The 26,296-nt window shown below is 49.0% G+C and overlaps 1 protein-coding gene across 3 annotated transcripts in view; it reads right to left on the bottom strand.

The window, feature by feature from the left end:
- Positions 1-26,296, bottom strand: part of inpp5jb (inositol polyphosphate-5-phosphatase Jb) — a 138,913-nt gene that overhangs the window by 86,491 nt on the left and 26,126 nt on the right. Inside the window, exon 1 of one of the 3 annotated variants that reach the window (XM_038775267.1) lies at positions 18,211-18,291. The exons of the other annotated variants lie outside the window; for them this stretch is intronic. Within the exon in view, the coding sequence (XP_038631195.1) occupies positions 18,211-18,227 (17 nt within the window). The 5' untranslated portion in view covers positions 18,228-18,291. Of the gene's footprint in view, positions 1-18,210; positions 18,292-26,296 lie in introns of those variants that run through there. 3 annotated transcript variants of the gene reach the window in all.

Here is a 26,296-nt window from a genome sequence, read left to right as displayed (position 1 = left end):
ATACACACAAAAATCAAAATCAAACATTTCAGGTCAGTACACTACTTTATGCAGTCGGATCTATTGCTGATTACATGAGAGCAAGGTAGGGGGTTGATAAACTTCTTTTGAAGAAATCCTGCAAGCTTTCGACTCTTATTTCAGAATCCATTGGAATTTGATAATACAGACCTAAATTTAATAGAAGGAAGCAAAGACCAGTTGAAAGGGTGGATTCACTCATGAATATGTTCTTTACAGACTGGCAAGGAACATGCAATTATCGAATCTTAAAACGATGAGCTAATTTGAGACAGAATTGTGGTTGGGATCCGATACAAAACATTTTCAACTCTCTTACAGAAGAGAGAGGGCTTTAACAGGAGTTTAAATTGCAAGGCAAAGGGAACTCAGAAAACAGAATTAGGCTTTTGTTCACAGGGAAGGAGAGGTCCCGAGGAGTAGATAGGATGAGGCCATTCAGTTTGTAGGCCATCAGAAAGAAAGTGCGGCAAAGCCCGAGGCCACCAAAATGGGCAAAAGCATGGAAACGGCCATTTTGAAATGTCTTTGGTGCAGCAGGAACAAACTGCCCAATCAAGTAGGATATCCAGCAGAGGGGGTCAGAGTGTCACAACTGTGGAAAATAGTCCTAACAGGACCTTGTATGCTCAAAAACACTAGCGGCCTGGAAAAAAAGATTTAAAACAGAACCGTATATAAAATGTGGAAGAACCACAAGCTAATGAATTAACCGGGGAGGTAAATGATACTGAAACAGATATTGGAGTACTAACTCAAAGTAAAGGGACACCCCACAAGAGTTTAAAATTAAACACAGGAGCAGGGGTTTCTGTTTTATCAAATGGTTCAAACAGATTACACTGCAGCTCTCATCAATCAAATTACAAGGTCCTGTTAGGACCATTTTAAAAGTGAAAGGCCAACTCATGGCCAAGTCGAAATACAAGGATTGAGGAATTTCATTCATAATCAAGGCCGTGATTAAGCGGCTGGGTCCCTCCGGAAATCGGGATGTGATTCGGCCTGTAGATCCTTGGATTCCCTCCGGTCACTACGCCTAACAAGATCTCGCGATAAGTCATGCTCTGGAACCCGCCCGCAATGTCTACGCCGGATCAAACGGCCACCTGGCATCTGCCGGCCTTGCCAAGGAGGCCCAAGCCAGGCACAGTTTAGCAGTGGTCGCTGTTTAGCCAGAATGGCCCATAAAAGGGGGTCTCCAGAACCATCGGAGGCCCCCGGGTGGTCAGCCTCTGGCTAGGCTGTCACCTTGGCACTGCTGGTGCCACCCAGGAACTTTGGTATTGACATCCTGGAAGCACCCAGGTGGCACTACCAGGCTGGCAGGGCACTGCCAGGGTCCCAGGCTGGGATTTTGCCTGTGCCAGGGATCAGGCCCAAGAATGCCCTGTCCATGTGAAGTGGGGCACAGAGGGCCCCGAGGATCCCGTTATAGGCGAGTTGGAGCACTGGGGAGGGGAGAGCCGAGGGAGCACGGTGCCATTTAAAATGGTGACCTGCATTGAGGAGCTGCGCTAGTCTGACGTCCTCATGCAGGAAATGCAGCTAAGTGCAGCCTGGGGGAGATGCGTTCCCCACGGGTGGCCGAAATAGCAAGAAAATACCATTAGGTAGCGGGATCGTTCCCAGCGCCTAACAGACTGATTTAGTGGGATTAAATTGCGCCTCAAATGTGTTATCTTGTAGCTGAAATAATAATAATCTTTATTAGTGTCACAAGTAGGCTTACATTAACACTGCAATGAAGTTACTGTTAAACCCCCTCGCCACACTCCGGTGCAGGAACAAACTCCGCCTGTTCGGGTACACAGAGGGAGAATTCAGAATGTCCAATTCACCTAACAAGCACGTCTTCGGGACTGTGGGAGGAAACCGGAGCACCCGGAGGAAACCCACGCAGACACACAGACAGTGACCCAAGCTGGGAATCGAACCCGGATCTCTGGAGCGGTGAAGCAACAGTGATAACCACTGTGCTATGTGCCGCCCTAATTGATGAGAATGACTAGAGCGAGGGTAGGTCCGATTAAGGACAGTAGCGGGAGATTGTGTATTGAGTCTGAAGAGATAGGAGAGGTCTTGAACAAGTATTTTTCTTCAGTATTTACAAACGAGAGGGGCCATATTGTTGGAGAGGACAGCGTGAAGCAGACTGATAAGCTTGAGGAGATACTTGACAGGAAGGAAGATGTGTTGCGCGTTTTGAAAAACTTGAGGATAGACAAGTCCGCCGGGCCTGACGGGATATATCCAAGGATTCTATGGGAAGCAAGAAATGAAATTGCAGAGCCGTTGGCAATGATCTTTTCGTCCTCGCTGTCAACAGGGGTGGTACCAGAGGATTGGAGAGTGGCGAATGTCGTGCCCCTGTTCAAAAAAGGGAATAGGGATAACCCTGGGAATTACAGGCCAGTTAGTCTTACTTCGGTGGTAGGCAAAGTAATGGAAAGGGTACTGAGGGATAGGATTTCTGAGCATCTGGAAAGACATTGCTTGATTAGGGATAGTCAGCACGGATTTGTGAGGGGTAGGTCTTGCCTTACAAGTCTTATTGAATTCTTTGAGGAGGTGACCAAGCATGTGGATGAAGGTAAAGCAGTGGATGTAGTGTACATGGATTTTAGTAAGGCATTTGATAAGGTTCCCCATGGTAGGCTTATGCAGAAAGTAAGGAGGCATGGGACAGTGGGAAATTTGGCCAGTTGGATAACAAACTGGCTAACCGATAGAAGACAGAGAGTGGTGGTGGATGGCAAATATTCAGCCTGGAGCCCAGTTATCAGTGGCGTACCGCAGGGATCAGTTCTGGGTCCTCTGCTGTTTGTGATTTTCATTAACGACTTGGATGAGGGAGTTGAAGGGTGGGTCAGTAAATTTGCAGATGATACGAAGATTGGTGGAGTTGTGGATAGTGAGGAGGGCTGTTGTCGGCTTCAAAGAGACATAGATAGAATGCAGAGCTGGGCTGAGAAGTGGCAGATGGAGTTTAACCCTGACAAGTGTGAGGTTGTCCATTTTGGAAGGACAAATCTGAATGCAGAATACAGGGTTAATGGTAGGGTTCTTGGCAATGTGGAGGAGCAGAGAGATCTTGGGGTCTATGTTCATAGTTCTTTGAAAGTTGCCACTCAAGTGGATAGAGCTGTGAAGAAGGCCTATGGTGTGCTAGCGTTCATTGGCAGAGGGATTGAATTTAAGAGCCGTGAGGTGATGATGCAGCTGTACAAAACCTTGGTCAGGCCACATTTGGAGTACTGTGTGCAGTTCTGGTCACCTCATTTTAGGAAGGATGTGGAAGCTTTGGAAAAGGTGCAAAGGAGATTTACCAGGATGTTGCCTGGATTGGAGAGTAGGTCATACGAGGAAAGGTTGAGGGTGCTAGGCCTTTTCTCATTAGAACGGAGAAGGATGAGGGGCGACTTGATAGAGGTTTATAAGATGATCAGGGGAATAGATAGAGTAGACAGTCAGAAACTTTTTCCCCGGGTGGAACACACCATTACAAGGGGACATAAATTTAAGATAAATGGTGGAAGATATAGAGGGGATGTCAGAGGTAGGTTCTTTACCCAGAGAGTAGTGGGGGCAAGGAATGCACTGCCTGTGGTAGTAGTTGAGTCGGAAAAGTTAGGGACCTTCAAGCGGCTATTGGATAGGTACTTGGATTAGGGTAGAATAATGGAGTGTAGGTTAACTTCTTAAGGGCAGCACGGTAGCATTGTGGATAGCACAATTGCTTCACAGCTCCAGGGTCCCAAGTTCGATTTCGACTTGGGTCACTGTCTGTGTGGAGTCTGCACATCCTCCCCGTGACTGCGTGGGTTTCCTCCGGGTACTCCGGTTTCCTCCCACAGTCCAAAGATGTGCAGGTTGGGTGGATTGGCCATGAAAAATTGTCCAAAATTCTATGATTAACCTAGGACAAAAGTTCGGCGCAACATCGTGGGCCGAAGGGCCTGTTCTGTGCTGTATTTCTCTATCTCTATCTAATTAACCAATATCATGATCAGGAGATATTCGAAATTTAGGTTCAGAAATGGGGTCAGAAGCAGACAATTTAAAGGTTTAAACAGATTGAAGCAAATTGCTCTTAGCCCGAAACTCAAAGGTATATCCCACACTTGGCTCAGTCAAGTGCTCCTGTTCAGACTTAAACTCGTTCGGGAATGCATAATGTGATTACCGAAATGCAGACAGAGTGCCATTGGGTGAGATTATCCGGGTGTTTCCCAGCGCTCGGAGCGCTGAGAAACTCCCCGCTATCTAACACCAATCCGGGAAGTTCCGTGAGCTTCAGGTGTTTTCAGCTTACTGGACGGAACTCCTCAGCACCGCAAGAGATCTGGAGGCCATTTTAAAATGGCATCCTGATCTCTCGAGGCAAGCCCCAAGTCACTATAAGGAAGTCCCCAGGTGCACCACTCACCCCTCCACACCCTCGCAGGGCACGCCCCAGCCCAATCACCGCCGTGCAAAACAAATGCCAATTAGGCACCTTGGCAATGCCAGCCTGGCACCTTGGCAATGCCCCTGCCGGCCTCCAATCCCCTGGAAGAGCCCCACGAGTGCTGTTCTGTCTGGTCCCTGTTCGTGGAGACCAGTACTGAACGGCACTTGCCCGAGGTCTCCAAGGCAAGGGGTTAGATCCCACGCCTTGGTTAGATCTCAGGAATGCACATTAGCACTACTGCCTCATGGCACTGAGGACCCGGGTTCAATCCATGCCTTTGCATATTCTCTCCATGTCTGCGTGGGTCTCACCCCAACAACCCCAAAGATGTACAGGGTAGGTAGATTGGCCACGCTAAATTGCCCCTTAATTGGAATTTTAAAAAAAACAGGAATGTATATTAAAGTGAGACTAGCTGTCTCTCACTGATATGCAGAATTGCCATAAAGTAATCCCACCCACAACCGGTCGATCCTGCCCATTGTCTTGCAGGACATTCCTGCATGACCAGTCATTATCCCATTAACAGAGTGTGATAGTTACATATGAATGGCATAGCTCTGGCCTTTTATGTAAATGGCCTACCAGCCAAATAACGAGAATAGATTCAAGTTTGATCACCTCGGGGGGGTGAAGCTTTGTTTGAAGGGCCGGGCGCTGCTTAAGAGCGGGAGAGAGCATCTCTTTTGGGAACAAAGGCAGAAGTAGATGGGAAGCCAAGATCACAGGTCAGGAAACATGGAAGTAGAAGTCTGTGGAGAGCAGCCAGTCAGGTCATGAAGCCTCCCAGCTAAAAGATTTAAGCAGCCTTGGAACAGGTCATGAAAAACTGCCACACAGAGAGAGAAAGCTTTGAAAAAGGATTCTGAAAGAGATGTCCAAACAGAAGAAAGATTGCTTCCTAAATGAAAGGGCTGCCTTTTCCTGGATGTGTAAGTGGAACAAGAGCTGTATTTTAATGCCAAGTGTTGTTTAATGGGACCTGGTTTGTTAAAAGTTAAGAATCTGCATAGAATGTGTTAGTGTTAGAACTCTGAAGTTTGAAAGTTTAAATATTGTTCTGTTTTCTTATGTTTTAATAAAGGCCAATTTCTTATATTATCATTTCCGAAATGAACCTATCTTTTCGGCACTGTCATAAAATTTAAAAACGTTACGCATCGGGTTCAGTATTGTTGATAAACCTTTGTTGATAACACTAAACAAATCAGTGGAATATGAGATTCATGCAATGGCCTCAGTGAAGGAGGGTCTTGTCAGACCAGCCAAGAGTACTTTACGAAGCAAATTAGATGCAAACAGTCGAGTTGGCAACTGCTCCTGTACAAAGAAACCAGATGGCTGTTCATTCAGTCATTATTTATTCAATATTTTGCCCTTTGGAATAGCTTCCACTCCACTTGTACATGGCGCCATAATCGCAGAGTAAGAGCTGTCCCCGAGTCTGACAGGAAGCAAGCCTAACGCTGAATAAAAATGTGAATTTGTCAAACCTATCTCCAAGTTTCTAGGTCACAGTGTAAACCACTTGAATTACAGTTGATCCACAAGAAAATGGAAGTAACTAAAGGATTTCCATAACCCAGGGAAATGCTGAGCTTCAAAGATTCTTTAGGATGGTCATTGAGAAGGCACATTACGACCAAATACAGCAGAAGAGGTCAACAAGCTTTTGAGGCAGCTGTTGAGAATGGTCAACAGTGGAACTGGATTATGAACGGATTTAAAAATGTCCAATCCCTTCTGAAATCTTGGCACCTTACATCCCAGAATTACCATCCATGGTACCAACAGATGCATCATTTTACTATCTGGGAATATTTTTATTTCATATACAAAGAGATGTCAAGCACAGACCAGTCTATCGATTTCATTCTTGCCAAAAAAAAAAAGACAAGGATCTGACGGAGTGTGGGTCGTATAGGCCCATATCACTTCTGAATGTGGACGCAAAAGTATTGGCGAAGGTACTGGCGGGTAGGCTGGAGGAGTGCCTCCCAAAGGTGATAGGTGAGAATCAGACGGGGTTCGTGAAAGGGAGGCAACTGTTTTCGAACATTAGGAGAGTTTTGAATGTCGTTATGGCACCGGCGGAAGGGAAGGAAACAGAGGTGGTTGTGGCATTGGACACTGAGAAGGCGTTTGACCGGGTAGAATGGAGGTACCTGATGGCAGTTCTGGAGCGGTTTGGGATTGGACCAAGATTTGTGAACTGGATAAAGCTATTATATAAGGAGCCAAAGACAAGTGCGGGGTGGGGGGGGGGGGGGGGGGGGGGGATAGAGCATAGGGTGTCCTTATATGCCGATGAATCGCTGCTGTATGTGTCGGAACTGAGTGCATCGATAGGAGGAATATTGGAGTTACTGCGAGTATTTGGATCTTTCTCTGGGTACAAGCTGAACCTGGACAAGAGTGAGTATTTTGTAGTGTCTCGGCCGGGGGTGGGGGCAGGGCTGCCATTCCGTAGGGCAGGGACTCACTTTAGGTATCTGGGGGTGCAGGTTTCCCGGGACTGGGGGAGGCTTCGCAGATACATCTCTAGTTGGGTGGGGAGAGTGAAAGCCGCTCTGGCAAGGTGGGGTGGTCTCCCTCTGTCACTGGCGGGCCGGGTACAGGCGGTTAAAATGAATGTGTTGCCGTGATTTCTGTTTATTTTTCAATGCCTACCGATTTTCCTCCCAAAAGCTTTTCTCAGGGAGATTGAGGGAAGGATTACCTCGTTCATATGGGGAAGGAAGGTGGCCAGAGTGAGGAAGGTGCTGCTACAGAGGGGAAGGCAGGCAGGGGGTTTGGGTCTCCCGAACCTGATGTACAACAACTGGGCGGCGAATGTGGAGAAGGTGCGGAGCTGGGTCAGAGGGGTTAATTCCGAGTGGGTCAGAATGGAGGAGAGTTTGTGCAGGGGGTTGGGGCTGAAAGCACTAGCAACAGCGCCGCTCCCGACAGCCCCGGGAAAATACTCAGGGAGTCCGGTAATAATAGCTTAATTGAAAATCTGGAGGCAGTTTTGCCAACACTTCGGGTTGGGGGCAGCGTCAAGGGAAATGCCGATTCGGGAGAACCACAAATTTGAGCCAGGGAGGTGGGACGGAAGCTTTCAAAAATGGGAAGAGAAGGGGATTAAGACGCTAAAAGATTTGTTTCTTAGGGGTCGGTTTGCAGAATTGAGGGAGCTGGAAGCGAAGTATGGGCTGGAGCAGGGAGAAATGTTTAGATACATGCAGGTTCGAGATTTTGCCAGGAAGGAGATACAGGGCTTCCCGGAGTAATCGTCCTCCACATTGCTGGAGGAGGTGCTGACGGCAAGGGGACTGGAGAAGGGGGTAGTATCAGCGGTGTACGAAGCTATTTTGGAAGAGGATAAGGCACCATTGGAAGGGATCAAAGCAAAGTGGGAGGAAGAGTTGGGAGAGGTTATAGAGGAGGGGGTCTGGTGTGAGGTGCTCCAGAGAGTAAATGCCTCCAGGCCATAATCGGGGTGTCGGACCAACCAAGGTTGGAAACGGGTGCGGAGGCAGATATTATAGCCTTCGCCTTGTTGATCGCCCGAAGGCGGATCCTGCTGGGATGGAGAGCAGCCTCTCCACCCTGTGCCCTGGCGTGGCGGGGGGGACCTGTTGGAATACTTGACCCTTGAGAAGGTTAAGTTTGAACTGACGGGAAGCTCGGAGGGGTTCCACAAGTCATGGGCATTATTTATTATGCACTTTCAAGAACTGGATAACATCGATCATTAGTTGGGGGAGGGGGGGGGGGGGGGCTGTGTATATTAAGGATAACTATGGGTAATCCCCGATTCCTTTTTGGTCATTTGTTTGTGTAAACATGCGGGCTGATGTTTGGGGGTTGATGGAAGGATGGGATCATTGTTATTGTTATGGGGATTGACATATCTGTTGCTGATTGTTGTTTATCGTTGGTGGGTATAAATTCGGGCGAAAATGTGAAAAAGGAGAATAAAAATATTTTTTTAAAAACCACAGACCAATCTACACTGGCTCTAGTTCACTAACAGAAAGATTGGCGGCAACATGGGTGTGCAAAAAAAAGACCCAGGCCATGTTGTTGGATTGCGTTTCAAAGTCAACCACTATAAACCACTAGTCACCCTTCTGACTATGAAAGAAATTGTGAAGCTGCTGACCAGGAGCCAATGATGTAGACTGACCTGAAGGAGATATGACTCCATCACAGAGTATGTGCAAGGGATGTATTGAGCAAGGCAGACATACTGTCAGGGGAGATGGAGGAGCAGTGGTATTGTCACTGGACAATAGTTATCCAGAGACCCAGCATACTGCTCTGGGGTCCCAGGTTCAAATCCCGCCACTGCAGATGGTGAAATTGGAATTTTTTTTAAAATCTGGAATTATATGAATCTAATGATGTCAATGAAACCATTGTCGATTGTTGTAAACACCCATCTGGTTCACTAATGTCATTTAGGAAAGGAAATCTGCCATCCTTACCTGGTCTGGCCTACATGTGACTCCAGACCCACAGCAATGTGGTCGACTCTTAACTGCCCCTCAAGGCCAATAAAGATGAGCAATAAATTCTGGCACAGACTGCAACGCCGGACAGTCACCAGAGGCCGGAATTGAACCCAGGTCTCTGGCTTGTTAGGCAGCAGTGCTAACCACTGTGCCGCACTGTAATCTAAATCCTCCTATAATTATCTATTTACCACCCCACCAATTTTCGTATCATCTGCAAACGTATTGGTCAACTGCTACATTCATGTCTAAATCATTTATATAAACCACAAACTGATTCTCCCAAACGGAGAATCTTGCTCATTGTCTAAAAGGATGGCCAGACTATATTGTAAGGAAAACAAAAGGTATTTTTAAGGAATTTATATTTGTATTGGTATACATTAGAAGTAAGGCATAGTTTTAAGTGGATTTAATTTAATGTTTCTGTGCCTGGAAGGGTAAAACCTATTGTTAGATTTATCCTGAATAAAGGTGTTTTGTATGTGTGGAGGTTGGTTTCAATTCAATCTAACTATAATTCTATTGTGCTTAGAGAGGGCTACAGCATGAAGCATAAATATAACTAGCAACTGGAGGGCCTTGTAAGGATAAAAAATGTTTTACATTTTTTGTTATCGCTCAATATATTGGCAGTTGGAGGCAGGGCCTTGGTGGACAGGATGGGAGCTGCAAAGAGGCAGGCTTCCTCAAGTACAAGTTACAGTCCAGATAACCATGAATATTGGGGCAGAAAGAACGTTTAAGACAACTTTGAATTGGATTTGTTTATTGCCACGTGTACTGGAGGTACAGTGAAAAGTATTTTTCTGCGAGCAGCTCAACAGATCATTAAGTGCATGAAAAGAAACTGGAGGTAGGTGAACTGAGACCAAGGTATTGTTCAGAAGAATTCAAGGAACAGTAAACAAAGTATTCTGAGTTAACGAGACAATTACAGTAACCAGATTTAAAGTGGGTCAGTAGCCTTCAAAAGGTAAATCAAACATCTGATGCCATTTTAATACAGTCTGGGAATCAAGAGTTAAAGCAATTGTTAGCAGTTTGTACAGCAGTCAAGACAAAGAAATCCTGAAGGTGTTGGTGCAAAACCCTGGACTGGATCCACTGTTTAAAGTGGAGCAGAAGCGATGTTTAAATGTGTCATTTGGAAAACCTGCTCTGAATTTCAGTATGCAAACCACTAAGGGAAAGCATAATGAGAGAAGATTTTAAAACGTATTTTTGGGAGTGGTGTTTGGAAACTCTCACATGACAATCATCTGGGGGATTCTGAGGAGACATCACTTGGAGTTCAGAGTGTACTTTCCCACAGTCACCTTGTTTGCTTTAAAGGAACTTTGTGTTAAGGAGATCATTTGTGTACTTTGCAATCCATGTTATTCTTAAAACCTGGGTGTAATTGTTAAGATAAAGGCATATCGTATAATAATCCAATTTTTTCATGCTTAATAATTGTTTTTTTCTTCCTCTCCCTTTTTTAAAATTCCGATCTCTTGAGCCAGGGTTCCATTCTGGGATCTTCCCGTCCAGTTATAACACCAACTGGGATTGTAACAATATTGCCATTAATCCAGTACTGTGGAGGCAATTTTAACAGTACAAGCACCTTATAGTCATGGACAATTTACTTGCCTTCAACAAGAGAACAGTCAAACCAAGAACACTTTGGTTTGATATTCTTCAAAGACTTCACCAAGATCCTGTATAAACAGCAAAATGTCACGCGAGAGCACAGCAATCAATCTGACAGCCAGATATTACTCACTCCACAAGATAAATTATTTCCAACCGTCTTACTTGTGCCTTCAACAGGCAAGAACAACAAAACCACTGACCTTCAACTTCTCCATCAAGGTCGTGGGAGCGCCTGGGAATTGACTTATTTGAATTTAGAGGGAAAACCTTCCTCATTATCACTGATTACTAATCACAGTGGATTACAGTAAAGCAGAAGCAGTCATGAAATCCCTCAAGAGAATTTATCCCAGACATCGTGGTATCTGTCAATGGGCCGCACTTTGCTTATGATCTATTCCACAATTTCACAAATGAATGTGACTTCATTCATGTTGTCAGTTCATCTTGCTATTGTCACAGTTGAGACGTGATTTTTTGATTTGATTTGATTTATTGTCACACGTACCGAAGTAGAGTGAAAGGTATTTTTCTGCGGCCGAGGGAACGTACACAGTACGTACAGAGGAGACACAAAGAATAAATCAACAGAGTACATTGAGAAATGGTACATCGACAAACAGTGATTGGTTACAGTGCGGAACAAGAGGCCAAACAAAGCAAATACATGAACAAGAGCAGCATAGAGCGTTGTGATATATCCGCTAGACTACTTCCTAAAGTCATTTTTTGTGTTTTGCAAAATGGACAAATGCTGAGCTGACCCATCAGCTTCAAAATAAACAAAGGTTAACACTTCAAACAACTGGAATGTAACCACCACCCCCCCCCCCCCCCCCCCCCCAATCCTTGCACAACATAAACATTCCAAACACGCTACCACAATGGCCCAGGAGACCATCAGTGTGCTCCAGCCAACTTCAAATAAAGACAATCCTTTGCTCATTCTAATCTCCAGTAATGGTGCTAATGGCCTAAGCATTAGCTGCTATAACGTCAGCAAGTGGGCCTTGTTTAACACAAGTAAAACCCTAGCTTGTATCATGGTGGCCATGCCCACAATCAGCTTTCTTTTTCCCTATCCCCTGTTTATCGTGCGAATGAAATGGGGTGGACATTGCAAAACCCCGCTCGCACGTGTACAAAATAAACCAACCCTTTTATTTTAATCTTACCTCAGGTTTGCTGTGCAAACTATTCACAGGGGTTTGGAAGACTCCAAATTTAGGTATTGGGGAAAATACGTCACCATTTATAAAGGGGGAAATCAGAAGAAAAAAAAAATCACCTTACTGTTCAGACTGTAGCAAGCAGGGAGATTAGGACAGTTTAAATTGACACCCCCCCCCCCTCCCCCCATACCTCCTGCCCATGACACTATCCTCAAGTGAAAGAGATGCTGAGAAAGGAGCACAAACCATCAAAGATTTATTGATGAAAACTTAAGGCTTGATCTAGCTCTTCCAAGTTATCGAACCTCGCCACTACAAAATGGTTTCTCACCATCAGAGTTACGAATGGGTAGGAGATTGAGGGCCTGACTTCTGTCTCTCAGACAAAAACTCAAGCCTAACGTCACCACAAATGACCATCAGAGGGTAAAACAGTGTGAGGAAGAACCGAGATAACCAGGCTCGGAACTTAAATCATAGGAATAGAGCACGTGAATTACCAGTGCTTCAGCCCGGGGATTAGGGTGTGAATATGAGACCAACAAAGGAAGGCACGACCATCGAAAATACTGCAGAACCAAGATCACACGGGATTGAGAGGGACCAGAGTATCGAAAAGAGGCCACAGTGCCAATAGAAACTTGGACTTTCTGTTCAGATCCTGACCAAGAAGAAGGAAGGCTTATTGCAGGCTCTATAGCAACCTAGGAGGATATCACTCACGAGGATAGGAGGCAGAATGTGGAATATCCTCAACCTCAAAGTACGATCAGAATGAGATCAGGGAGATCCGAGACGCAGACACTAAACCTGGGAAGCCCGAGACTTTGGGAGAACATATAGGAAGAAGTAAGTATGGCAAAGACTTGCAGGGAGATGGAAAGAGTGAACAGCAGATGCATACATGATGATGAGATAATAATAATGGCGGATTACATGCCTGAGAAGAAAGAAAGATCTGGGAAAAGGTAAAGCTCCAACCTCATGTGAAGGTCCAAATGTGTAAATATCTTCTCGAAATAAAGAGTAATGGCTTTGGACTGTATATTTTGGGAGAATCAGCAATTCCCAAACTCTTGTCTATACCCTGACCAGACAATGAGACACTTAGAAAATAATCTATATATTCTCCTTGTGTTTGCGTGGGTCTCACCCCTACAAGCCAAAGATGTGCAAGGTCGTTAGATTGGCCACGCTAAATTGCCCCTTAATTGGAATTTTAAAAAATAAATAAAATAATAAAGAATAGAATCCATAGAATTCCTATTCAGCCCATCAAGTCTACACCAATCCTGCGAAAAAGCACACTACCTCGGCCCGCTCCCCTGCCCTATCCCCGTAACCCCATTCAGCCTACTCATCCTTGAACACCAAGGGGAAATTTAGCATGGCCAATCCACCCAACCTGCACATCTTTGGACTGAGAGGGGAAACCGGAGCACCCGGAGGAGACCCACGCAGGCACGGGAAGAGTGTGCAAACTCTACACAGACAGTGACCCAAGGCTGGAATCAAACCCGGGTCCCTCGCTGTGAGGCAGCAATGCTAACCACTGTGCCACCCAGCTGGTTATATCCACTGCTTTAATACCTTCCTGTATTTCTGAGACCAGCACTGGAAACTACATAACCTGCCCTCTGACGGGGACACAGTCTGTGTTTTTGACTATTTTGACCCTGTAGCTCCATATTTACATTGCTGATACTCAATGGTTGAACATATTGACAAACAAACATTAAAAAACCTCAAAGAATGTCAAAGATTTCTTCCTAATTAATGATTCCAACACCACTCATTGAGTACAACTGTAATCCATTCCCAATTACTCTTGGGGAATTTTACATTTGTTCATATTAGATTTCAACTGACATTGTTCGTCTTGCACACAGTGCCAATAAACACCACAATCGGAGGCTTTTTACAGGTCAGATTGATATAAAAGAGGTACAAGTAAACAAAATATATTTTCTATATGTTGTTGGATATAATAAATTAGCTTTTGTATTCAGCATTCAGAGATATTTCTCCACTTGAATCTTCTTTCTCTAGAATATAACATTTTTATATTTTGTTATGTATATATATTATACACACACACACACAACACATAGAAAATATTTTTTGTTCACTTATACCTCTTTCATATCAATCTGTCCTGTAAAAAGCCTCCGATAGTGGTGTTTACCGGCGCTGTGTGCTTAGCTATCAAAAAGAAAAGATTTGCATTGATATAGCCCCTTCACAACCACCGGACAGGTCTCAAAGCATTTTGCAGCCAATTAATTATTCCTGAACTGTAGACACCACTCAGCAAACTTCCACAGACAGCAAAGTGATAGTGGCCAAATAACCTGTTATTTTTGTGACGTTAATCAAGGGATAAATATTGGCAGGACATCAGGCACAACACCTCACCATGAAGAAATACCACCCTGAAAAACACACCCTCAACAGTGTAGAACTCTTTCAGTACTGTACTGGTGTGTCAGCCTTGATTTATATTCTTAAATCCTAGAGTGGAACCTATACCCACAACCTTCAAACTCAGGAGCAAGGGAGTTACCAGCTACACGACAGCCGACAGACATGCCAACAGGATGGGGCCTGAGGCTGCTGACAGCACAGCTGCCAATGGTAGGGTCAGGTGAATCATAGCATTACAGAGCCATGGGCAGCACAGTGGCCCAGTGGTTAGCACTGTTGCCTCACAACACCGAAGCCACAGGTTCGATCCCGGGGAGCACAGTGGTTAGCACAGTTGCTTCACAGTTCCGGGTCCCATGTTCGATTCCCGGCTTGGATCACTGTCTGTGCGGAGTCTGCGTGTTCTCCCCGTGTGCGTGGGTTTCGTCTGGGTGCTCCGGTTTCCTCCCACAGTCCAAAGATGTGCAGGTTACGTGGATTGGCCATTCTAAATTGCCCTTAGTTTCCAAAAAGGTTAGGTTGGATTACGGGGATAAAGGGGGTAGGAAGGAGGCGTGGGGCATAGGTAGGGTGCTCTTTCCAAGGGCTGGTGCAGACTCAAAGGCCTCCTTCTGCACTGTAAATTCTATAATTCTATGATCCTGGCCCCGGGTCACAGTCTGTGTGAACTTTACACATTCTCCCCGTATCTGCATGGGTCTCACCCCTACAACCCAAAAAGAATGTGCAGGGTAGGTGGATTGGCTACACTAAATTGCCCCTTAATTAGGAAAAAAAAGAATTGGGTACTGAAAATTTTTTTTAAAAAACAATCAGTGTCACTTCAGTACAGAGGGGAGCCATTCAGCCCATCAAGTCTACACTGACTCTCCGAAAGTGCACTCCGCCCAGGCCCACTCCCCCCCCCGCAACCCAATCCAAACGTTTTGAACACTACAGGGGCAATTTAGCATGGCCAATCCACCTAACCTGCACATCTTTGGACTGTGGGAGGAAACCAGAGCATCCGGACGAAACACACGCAGACACGGGGAGAATGTGAAAACTCCAGACAGAACAAAGCCTGGTACCTGTGACACTAGCGAATGGCAGTTGGTTCAAAATTGTGCTTGCAGCGTCTGGCTGAGAGGACAAAAATAATCTGCTGAAGTGCTAATCTGGGCGGTGGGCACTGCTTTTTATATTACAGCTCTGTTACACATCATTACACTGTCTCACCAAAAATCAAAGAGCAAAGTACCAACCTCATAAACTTGAACACAAGAATTAACTATTGAACACTGCTGTACCTGGTTGGCAGGTGCTGCCCTCAAGCTACAGTTTTGGTTACATCGGGAAGCAAAGAGTCAAAATAGACGCTTTCTAATGACAGAATCACTTAAGCGCCTCCATCATGATTGGCTGAACTTCACAATGAGTAAACAATTACCCAGCCCGTGTGCAGCTCCCATCTGACCAGACCCAATCCCAGTACAAAACTGGCACGGGTAAACCCATTTGAACTCGAACCAGTCCCAGGTCAAAGGAAACTTGGGTGAGAAATATGATCCACAGATGATCTCAGGCTCAAGATGTGTGCAGTCTAAAAGCAGCAAGTGGCTGCCTCCCTCTCCTCCGCGTTCAGTCGCTGATTCAGCTCCAGCTTCCTCTGTCCTTTCTCATGAGACACAGAGACTATTCTTAGCTTCTAGTTTATCAGACATTCCACCTGAGGAGAGCAGTCAGAACACAGGGCTAAAAACAACTGCATATTCCAAAGCTGCAATTAGTGGGTGGAAAACACCATCTCTTTGGGAGGGTTTGGTTTCCTCTGTCTAATGAAGGTAATTGTGACAGGTAACCGGATGTTCTGGGATTTGTGCCAGACTAAAGGTGCACATTTCTGAAAATTACCAAGGCCTGTCACATACCCCCTGGCCCCGGTTACACTGAGCTGCTGAGATGGATATCGATACAGTGCAAAGCCAGATGGTATCTGAATTATTTATTGCATCAAATTCTCCTTTCCTCACAAACAGTGACAGTAGCATGGGGTAGCACGAGGAAAATTGGCAATGATGGAAGCAGGTCAAGCTTCAAAATCACCACAATATTAAAAGCTTCCCTCCCTTCTCATCTGGCAGCTCTTCTTGCTGGTATGCAGAGTCCCAATTCCAACAACCCTCTGATAGTTCAGCCTAGTAATAATCCCTCATTTGGGAGATCAGACAATCACATCAGTAGCTACTCCACTACAGGAGGTATCACAGGCGACTTGATTATCTCTTCAACATTACTAACTCTGAAATTACAGTCAAGGGCTTCATTTTGTAGTAATAATAACAATAATAACAAGAATCTTTATTGTCACAAGTAACACTGCAATAAAGTTAATGTGAAAAGCCCCTAGTCGCCACATTCCAGCACCTCTTCGGGTACACGGAGGGAGAATTCAGAATGTCCAAATTACCTAACAGCACGTCTTTCGGGACTTGTACGAGGAAACTGGAAACACCCAGAGGAAACCCACGCAGACACAGAACGTACAGACTCCGCATAGACAGTGACCCAAGCCAGGGATCGAACCTGGAACCCTGGCACTGTGAAGCAACAGTGCTAACCACTGTGCTACCATGCCGCATGAGTTAGCAGAGCCTTGCATAGCAGGGGCACTCCAGCTTTGATCACTGGTCTATTGAATAAGATGGTCTGTGCTTAGATAGACATACAAATGGTTGTGGGAAATACTCAACAGGCCAGGCAGCAACTGTGGAGGGAGAAACTGACTTACATGCTTCAGGTCGATAACCACCCATTCGAACAATAACTCTGTTTCCTCCACTGCTGCTACTATCTGACCACTGAGTATTTACAGCAGTTCCTGTTTCTCTTCCAGATTTTCAACATCTGCATTAATTAGCTTTTGTAAAAAGGTTTTGGTGGTCGGACGTGCATTCCCAGCGAGAAGCCGAGTTCAGAATGGAAAAGAAAAAAAATTCATCATTCCTCCAAAAAGTGCTCGACCAGCAACAAACTGAAATGTAGTCACCATTGTTGTGTAAACATGAAGGGAACAGAGCAAGATCTCATAAACGGCAAATGAATGAATTTGGAATGAACTTTTCTTTTTGGTTAAGGAAAGATTGCCGACCAGAACAGCACAATACTCACTACTGGGCAGCACGGTAGCATGGTGGTTAGCATAACTGCTTCACAGCTCCAGGGTCCCAGGTTCGATTCCCGGCTGGGTCACTGTCTGTGTGGAGTCTGCACGTCCTCCCCGTGTGTGCGTGGGTTTCCTCCGGGTGCTCCGGTTTCCTCCCACAGTCCAAAGATGTGCGGGTTAGGTGGATTGGCCATGCTAAATTGCCCGTAGTGTCCTAAAAAGTAAGGTTAAGGGGGGGTTGTATGGTATAGGGTGGATACGTGGGTTTGAGTAGGGTGATCATTGCTCGGCACAACATCGAGGGCCGAAGGGCCTGTTCTGTGCTGTACTGTTCTATGTTCTATGTTCTATGTTCTAACTACTCCTCGGAATGGAATCATGGGATTTTAAAAAAAAATTTAGAGTACCCAATTATTTTTTCCAATTAAGGGGCAATTTAGAGTGGCCAATCCACCTATCCTGCCCATCTTTTGGGTTGTGGGGGCGACACCCACGCAAACACGGGGAGAATGTGCAAACTCCACACGGACAGTGACCCAGGGCCGGGAATCGAACCTGGGACCTTGGCGCCGTGAGGCAGCAATGCTAACCACTGTGCCACCCGATGGGATCTTTTTCATTCCCCTGCTCTTTCCAAGGGTCAGTGCAGACTTGATGGGTCGAATGGCCTCCTTCTGCACCATAGGGATTCTATGATTCCTGCCAAGCTGCACTATGTGCTCAAGTTGTGGAATATGCTTCAGAACCCCCAATGATCTTAATCTGATGTGAGAACACTACCAATCATGTTAAACTGACATACATTTAATATCCACATAAAAGATACAAATAACAGATTCAAATCAAAAAGGATATTACCACAGCGACGCCAGCATTGATCAAAATGCTGATTAGGATCATGTTTAGCTAGGCACCATCAATACTGGTCCAGGGCATAGTTCCCAGCCGACACTCTCATGTACAGCTGAGATCTTAACAGTACAGACTTGGGGTTTTGCTATTTCCATAACAGAGCAAAAAGATCAATTTTTTTTTTATTACAGTCAGCAAGTTTAAAGGAACAGTCCAATGACAGACCCACAGTAATCCAATCTATCAGAATTATTGCAAATATTTTCAAGCCTCAGAAATGCCAGGCAGGCAGTTCCTCAACATACACAGTCACACAGCCCTACACATTCACACAGCCCCACACACAGCCCTACACATTCACACAGCCCCACACATTCACACAGCCCCACACATTCACACAGCCCCACACATTCACACAGCCCCACACACAGCCCTACACATTCACACAGCCCCACACATTCACACAGCCCCACACACAGCCCCACACATTCACACAGCCCCACACACAGCCCCACCCATTCACACAGCCCTACCCATTCACACAGCCCTACCCATTCACACAGCCCCACACATTCACACAGCCCCACCCATTCACACAGCCCTACACACAGCCCTACCCATTCACACAGCCCGACACATTCACACAGCCCCACACACAGCCCTACCCATTCACACAGCCCCACACACAGCCCTACCCATTCACACAGCCCCACACACAGCCCTACCCATTCACACAGCCCCACCCATTCACACAGCCCCACCCATTCACACAGCCCTACCCATTCCACAGCCCCACCCATTCACACAGCCCTACCCATTCACACAGCCCTACCCATTCACACAGCCCTACCCATTCACACAGCCCCACCCATTCACACAGCCCCACCCATTCACACAGCCCCACACACAGCCCCACCCATTCACACAGCCCCACCCATTCACACAGCCCTACCCATTCACACAGCCCTACACATTCACACAGCCCCACACACAGCCCTACACATTCACACAGCCCCACACATTCACACAGCCCCACACACAACCCTACCCATTCACACAGCCCTACCCATTCACACAGCCCCACACACAGCCCTACCCCACCACAGCCCTACCCATTCACACAGCCCCACCCACAGCCCTACCCATTCACACAGCCCCACCCATTCACACAGCCCCACACAGCCCCACCCATTCACACAGCCCTACCCATTCACACAGCCCCACACATTCACACAGCCCTCCCATTCACACAGCCCCACCCATTCACACAGCCCTACACACAGCCCTACCCATTCACACAGCCCCACACACAGCCCTACCCATTCACACAGCCCTACACACAGCCCTACCCATTCACACAGCCCTACACACAGCCCTACCCATTCACACAGCCCCACACACAGCCCTACCCATTCACACAGCCCCACCCATTCACACAGCCCTACACACAGCCCTACCCATTCACACAGCCCCACACACAGCCCTACCCATTCACACAGCCCTACACACAGCCCTACCCATTCACACAGCCCTACACACAGCCCTACCCATTCACACAGCCCCACACACAGCCCTACCCATTCACACAGCCCTACCCATTCACACAGCCCCACCCATTCACACAGCCCTACCCATTCACACAGCCCCACACATTCACACAGCCCCACCCATTCACACAGCCCCACCCATTCACACAGCCCCACCCATTCACAATGCCCCACCCATTCACACAGCCCTACCCATTCACACAGCCCCACACACAGCCCTACCCATTCACACAGCCCCACACACAGCCCCACCCATTCACACAGCCCCACCCATTCACACAGCCCTACCCATTCACACAGCCCTACCCATTCACACAGCCCTACCCATTCACACAGCCCTACCCATTCACACAGCCCTACCCATTCACACAGCCCCACCCATTCACACAGCCCCACACACAGCCCCACCCATTCACACAGCCCCACCCATTCACACACCCACAGCCCTTCACACAGCCCTACCCATTCACACAGCCCTACCCATTCACACAGCCCTACCCATTCACACAGCCCCACACACAGCCCCACCCATTCACACAGCCCCACCCATTCACACCCCCACACACAGCCCCACCCATTCACACAGCCCTACCCATTCACACAGCCCCACACACAGCCCCACACACAGCCCCACCCATTCACACAGCCCTACCCATTCACACAGTCCCACCCATTCACACATCCCCACACACAGCCCTACCCATTCACACATCCCCACACACCCCTACCCATTCACAGCCCTACCCATTCACACAGCCCTACCCATTCACACAGCCCCACCCATTCACACAGCCCCACCCATTCACACAGCCCTACCCATTCACACAGCCCTACCCATTCACACAGCCCTACCCATTCACACAGCCCCACCCATTCACACAGCCCCACACATTCACACAGCCCCACACACAGCCCCACACACTCACACAGCCCTACCCATTCACACAGCCCCACCCATTCACACAGCCCCACCCATTCACACAGCCCCACACACAGCCCCACACATTCACACAGCCCCACCCATTCACACAGCCCTACCCATTCACACAGCCCCACACACAGCCCTACCCATTCACACAGCCCCACCCATTCACACAGCCCCACCCATTCACACAGCCCCACACACAGCCCCACACATTCACACAGCCCCACACATTCACACAGCCCCACCCATTCACACAGCCCTACCCATTCACACAGCCCTACCCATTCACACAGCCCTACCCATTCACACAGCCCCACCCATTCACACAGCCCTACCCATTCACACAGCCCTACCCATTCACACAGCCCACCCATTCACACAGCCCTACCCATTCACACAGCCCCACCCATTCACACAGCCCCACACCAGCCCCACACATTCACACAGCCCACACATTCACACAGCCCCACCCATTCACACAGCCCTACCCATTCACACAGCCCTACCCATTCACACAGCCCTACCCATTCACACAGCCCCACCCATTCACACAGCCCTACCCATTCACACAGCCCTACCCATTCACACAGCCCTACCCATTCACACAGCCCTACACACAGCCCTACCCATTCACACAGCCCTACCCATTCACACAGCCCTACCCATTCACACAGCCCTACCCATTCACACAGCCCTACCCATTCACACAGCCCTACCCATTCACACAGCCCTACCCATTCACACAGCCCTACCCATTCACACAGCCCTACCCATTCACACAGCCCTACCCATTCACACAGCCCCACCCATTCACACAGCCCTACCCATTCACACAGCCCTACCCATTCACACAGCCCTACCCATTCACACAGCCCTACCCATTCACACAGCCCCACACACAGCCCTACCCATTCACACAGCCCCACACACAGCCCTACCCATTCACACAGCCCCACCCATTCACACAGCCCTACCCATTCACACAGCCCCACCCATTCACACAGCCCCACACACAGCCCTACCCATTCACACAGCCCTACCCATTCACACAGCCCTACCCATTCACACAGCCCCACACACAGCCCCCCACACAGCCCCACCCATTCACACAGCCCCACCCATTCACACAGCCCCACCCATTCACACAGCCCCACCCATTCACACAGCCCTACCCATTCACACAGCCCCACCCATTCACACAGCCCCACACACAGCCCTACCCATTCACACAGCCCCATACACAGCCCTACACAATCACACAGCCCCACACATTCACACAGCCCTACACATTCACACAGCCCCATACACAGCCCTACACATTCACACAGCCCCATACACAGCCCTACACATTCACACAGCCCCATACACAGCCCTACACATTCACACAGCCCCACACACAGCCCTACACATTCACACAGCCCCACACACAGCCCTACACATTCACACAGCCCCATACACAGCCCTACACATTCACACAGCCCCATACACAGCCCTACACATTCACATAGCCCCACACACAGCCCTACACATTCACACAGCCCCACACACAGCCCTACACATTCACACAGCCCCACACACAGCCCTACACATTCACACAGCCCCATACACAGCCCTACACATTCACACAGCCCCATACACAGCCCTACACATTCACACAGCCCCACACACAGCCCTACACATTCACACAGCCCCACACACAGCCCTACACATTCACACAGCCCCACACACAGCCCCACACATTCACACAGCCCCACACACAGCCCTACCCATTCACACAGCCCCACACATTCACACAGCCCTACACAATCACACAGCCTCACACATTCACACAGCCCCACACATTCACACAGCCCCACACACAGCCCTACACATTCACACAGCCCTACCCATTCACACAGCCCCACACATTCACACAGCCTTACACAATCACACAGCCCTACACAATCAAACAGCCACACACACAGCCCTACACATTCACACAGCCCTACACAACCAAACAGCCCTACACACAGCCCTACCCATTCACACAGCCCCACACACAGCCCTACCCATTCACACAGCCCCACACACAGCCCTACCCATTCACACAGCCCTACACATTCACACAGCCCCACACACAGCCCTACCCATTCACACAGCCCTACCCATTCACACAGCCCCACACACAGCCCTACCCATTCACACAGCCCCACACATTCACACAGCCCCACACACAGCCCTACCCATTCACACAGCCCTACACAATCACACAGCCCCACACACAGCCCTACCCATTCACACAACCCTACACACAGCCCCACACAATCACACAGCCCCACACACAGCCCTACACATTCACACAGCCCTACACATTCACACAGCCCCACACACAGCCCTACCCATTCACACAGCCCCACACAGCCACCCTCACAGCCCCACACACAGCCCTACCCATTCACACAGCCCTACACATTCACACAGCCCCACACACAGCCCTACCCATTCACACAGCCCGACCCATTCACACAGCCCCACACACAGCCCTACCCATTCACACAGCCCCACACATTCACACAGCCCCACACACAGCCCTACCCATTCACACAGCCCTACACAATCACACAGCCCCACACACAGCCCTACCCATTCACACAACCCTACACACAGCCCCACACAATCACACAGCCCCACACACAGCCCTACCCATTCACACAGCCCTACACATTCACACAGCCCCACACACAGCCCCACACAATCACACAGCCCCACACACAGCCCTACCCATTCACACAGCCCTACCCATTCACACAGCCCTACACATTCACACAGCCCTACCCATTCACACAGCCCCACCCATTCACACAACCCTACACACAGCCCTACCCATTCACACAGCCCCACACATTCACACAGCCCCACACACAGCCCTACACATTCACACAGCCCCATACAATCACACAGCCCCATACAATCACACAGCCCCACACATTCACACAGCCCTACACATTCACACAGCCCTACACATTCACACAGCCCCACACACAGCCCTACACATTCACACAGCCCCACACACAGCCCTACACATTCACACAGCCCCACACACAGCCCTACACATTCACACAGCCCCATACACAGCCCTACACATTCACACAGCCCCATACACAGCCCTACACATTCACACAGCCCCACACACAGCCCTACACATTCACACAGCCCTACACATTCACACAGCCCCATACACAGCCCTACACATTCACACAGCCCCATACACAGCCCTACACATTCACACAGCCCTACACATTCACACAGCCCCACACACAGCCCTACACATTCACACAGCCCCACACACAGCCCTACACATTCACACAGCCCCACACACAGCCCTACACATTCACACAGCCCCACACACAGCCCTACACATTCACACAGCCCTACCCATTCACACAGCCCTACCCATTCACACAGCCCTACCCATTCACACAGCCCCACACACAGCCCTACCCATTCACACAGCCCCACACACAGCCCTACACACAGCCCTACCCATTCACACAGCCCCACACACAGCCCTACACATTCACACAGCCCCACCCATTCACACAGCCCCACCCATTCACACAGCCCTACCCATTCACACAGCCCCACACACAGCCCTACCCATTCACACAGCCCCACCCATTCACACAGCCCCACCCATTCACACAGCCCCACCCATTCACACAGCCCCACCCATTCACACAGCCCCACCCATTCACACAGCCCCACCCATTCACACAGCCCCACACACAGCCCTACCCATTCACACAGCCCTACCCATTCACACAGCCCCACACATTCACACAGCCCTACCCATTCACACAGCCCTACCCATTCACACAGCCCCACCCATTCACACAGCCCTACCCATTCACACAGCCCTACCCATTCACACAGCCCCACCCATTCACACAGCCCTACCCATTCACACAGCCCCACCCATTCACACAGCCCCACCCATTCACACAGCCCTACCCATTCACACAGCCCCACCCATTCACACAGCCCCACACACAGCCCTACCCATTCACACAGCCCCACCCATTCACACAGCCCTACCCATTCACACAGCCCCACCCATTCACACAGCCCTACACATTCACACAGCCCTACCCATTCACACAGCCCCACCCATTCACACAGCCCCACACACAGCCCCACACATTCACACAGCCCTACCCATTCACACAGCCCTACCCATTCACACAGCCCCACCCATTCACACAGCCCTACACATTCACACAACCCTACCCATTGACACAGCCCCACACACAGCCCTACCCATTCACACAGCCCCACACATTCACACAGCCCTACCCATTCACACAGCCCCACCCATTCACACAGCCCCACCCATTCACACAGCCCCACCCATTCACACAGCCCTACACATTCACACAGCCCCACACACAGCCCTACCCATTCACACAGCCCCACACACAGCCCTACCCATTCACACAGCCCTACCCATTCACACAGCCCTACCCATTCACACAGCCCTACCCATTCACACAGCCCTACACACAGCCCTACACATTCACACAGCCCCCCACACAGCCCCACACATTCACACAGCCCTACCCATTCACACAGCCCTACCCATTCACACAGCCCTACACACAGCCCTACACATTCACACAGCCCCCACACAGCCCTACCCATTCACACAGCCCTACACACAGCCCTACCCATTCACACAGCCCTACCCATTCACACAGCCCTACCCATTCACACAGCCCCACACCAGCCCTACCCATTCACACAGCCCACCCATTCACACAGCCCTACCCATTCACACAGCCCTACACATTCACACAGCCCCACACACAGCCCCACACATTCACACAGCCCCACCCATTCACACAGCCCTACACATTCACACAGCCCCACACACAGCCCCACACACAGCCCTACCCATTCACACAGCCCTACCCATTCACACAGCCCTACCCATTCACACAGCCCCATACACAGCCCTACCCATTCACACAGCCCCACCCATTCACACAGCCCCACCCATTCACACAGCCCTACCCATTCACACAGCCCTACACACAGCCCTACCCATTCACACAGCCCCACCCATTCACACAGCCCCACCCATTCACACAGCCCTACCCATTCACACAGCCCTACCCATTCACACAGCCCTACCCATTCACACAGCCCTACCCATTCACACAGCCCCACCCATTCACACAGCCCTACCCATTCACACAGCCCCACACACAGCCCTACCCATTCACACAGCCCTACCCATTCACACAGCCCCACACACAGCCCTACCCATTCACACAGCCCTACCCATTCACACAGCCCCATACACAGCCCTACCCATTCACACAGCCCTACCCATTCACACAGCCCCACACACAGCCCTACCCATTCACACAGCCCTACCCATTCACACAGCCCTACCCATTCACACACAGGCCCTACCCATTCACACAGCCCTACCCATCACCACAGCCCTAACCATTCACTCAGCCCCCACACAGCCCTACCCATTCACACAAGCCCTACCCATTCACACAGCCCACCCATTCACACAGCCCCACCCATTCACACAGCCCCACCCATTCACACAGCCCTACCCATTCACACA

Source organism: Scyliorhinus canicula, chromosome 1, assembly GCF_902713615.1.
Source record: "Scyliorhinus canicula chromosome 1, sScyCan1.1, whole genome shotgun sequence".
In the NCBI taxonomy this organism is placed as follows: Eukaryota; Metazoa; Chordata; class Chondrichthyes; order Carcharhiniformes; family Scyliorhinidae; genus Scyliorhinus; species Scyliorhinus canicula.
The sequence above is the reverse complement of the archived record's forward strand: the minus strand, read 5'-3'. Positions and strand labels throughout refer to the sequence as shown.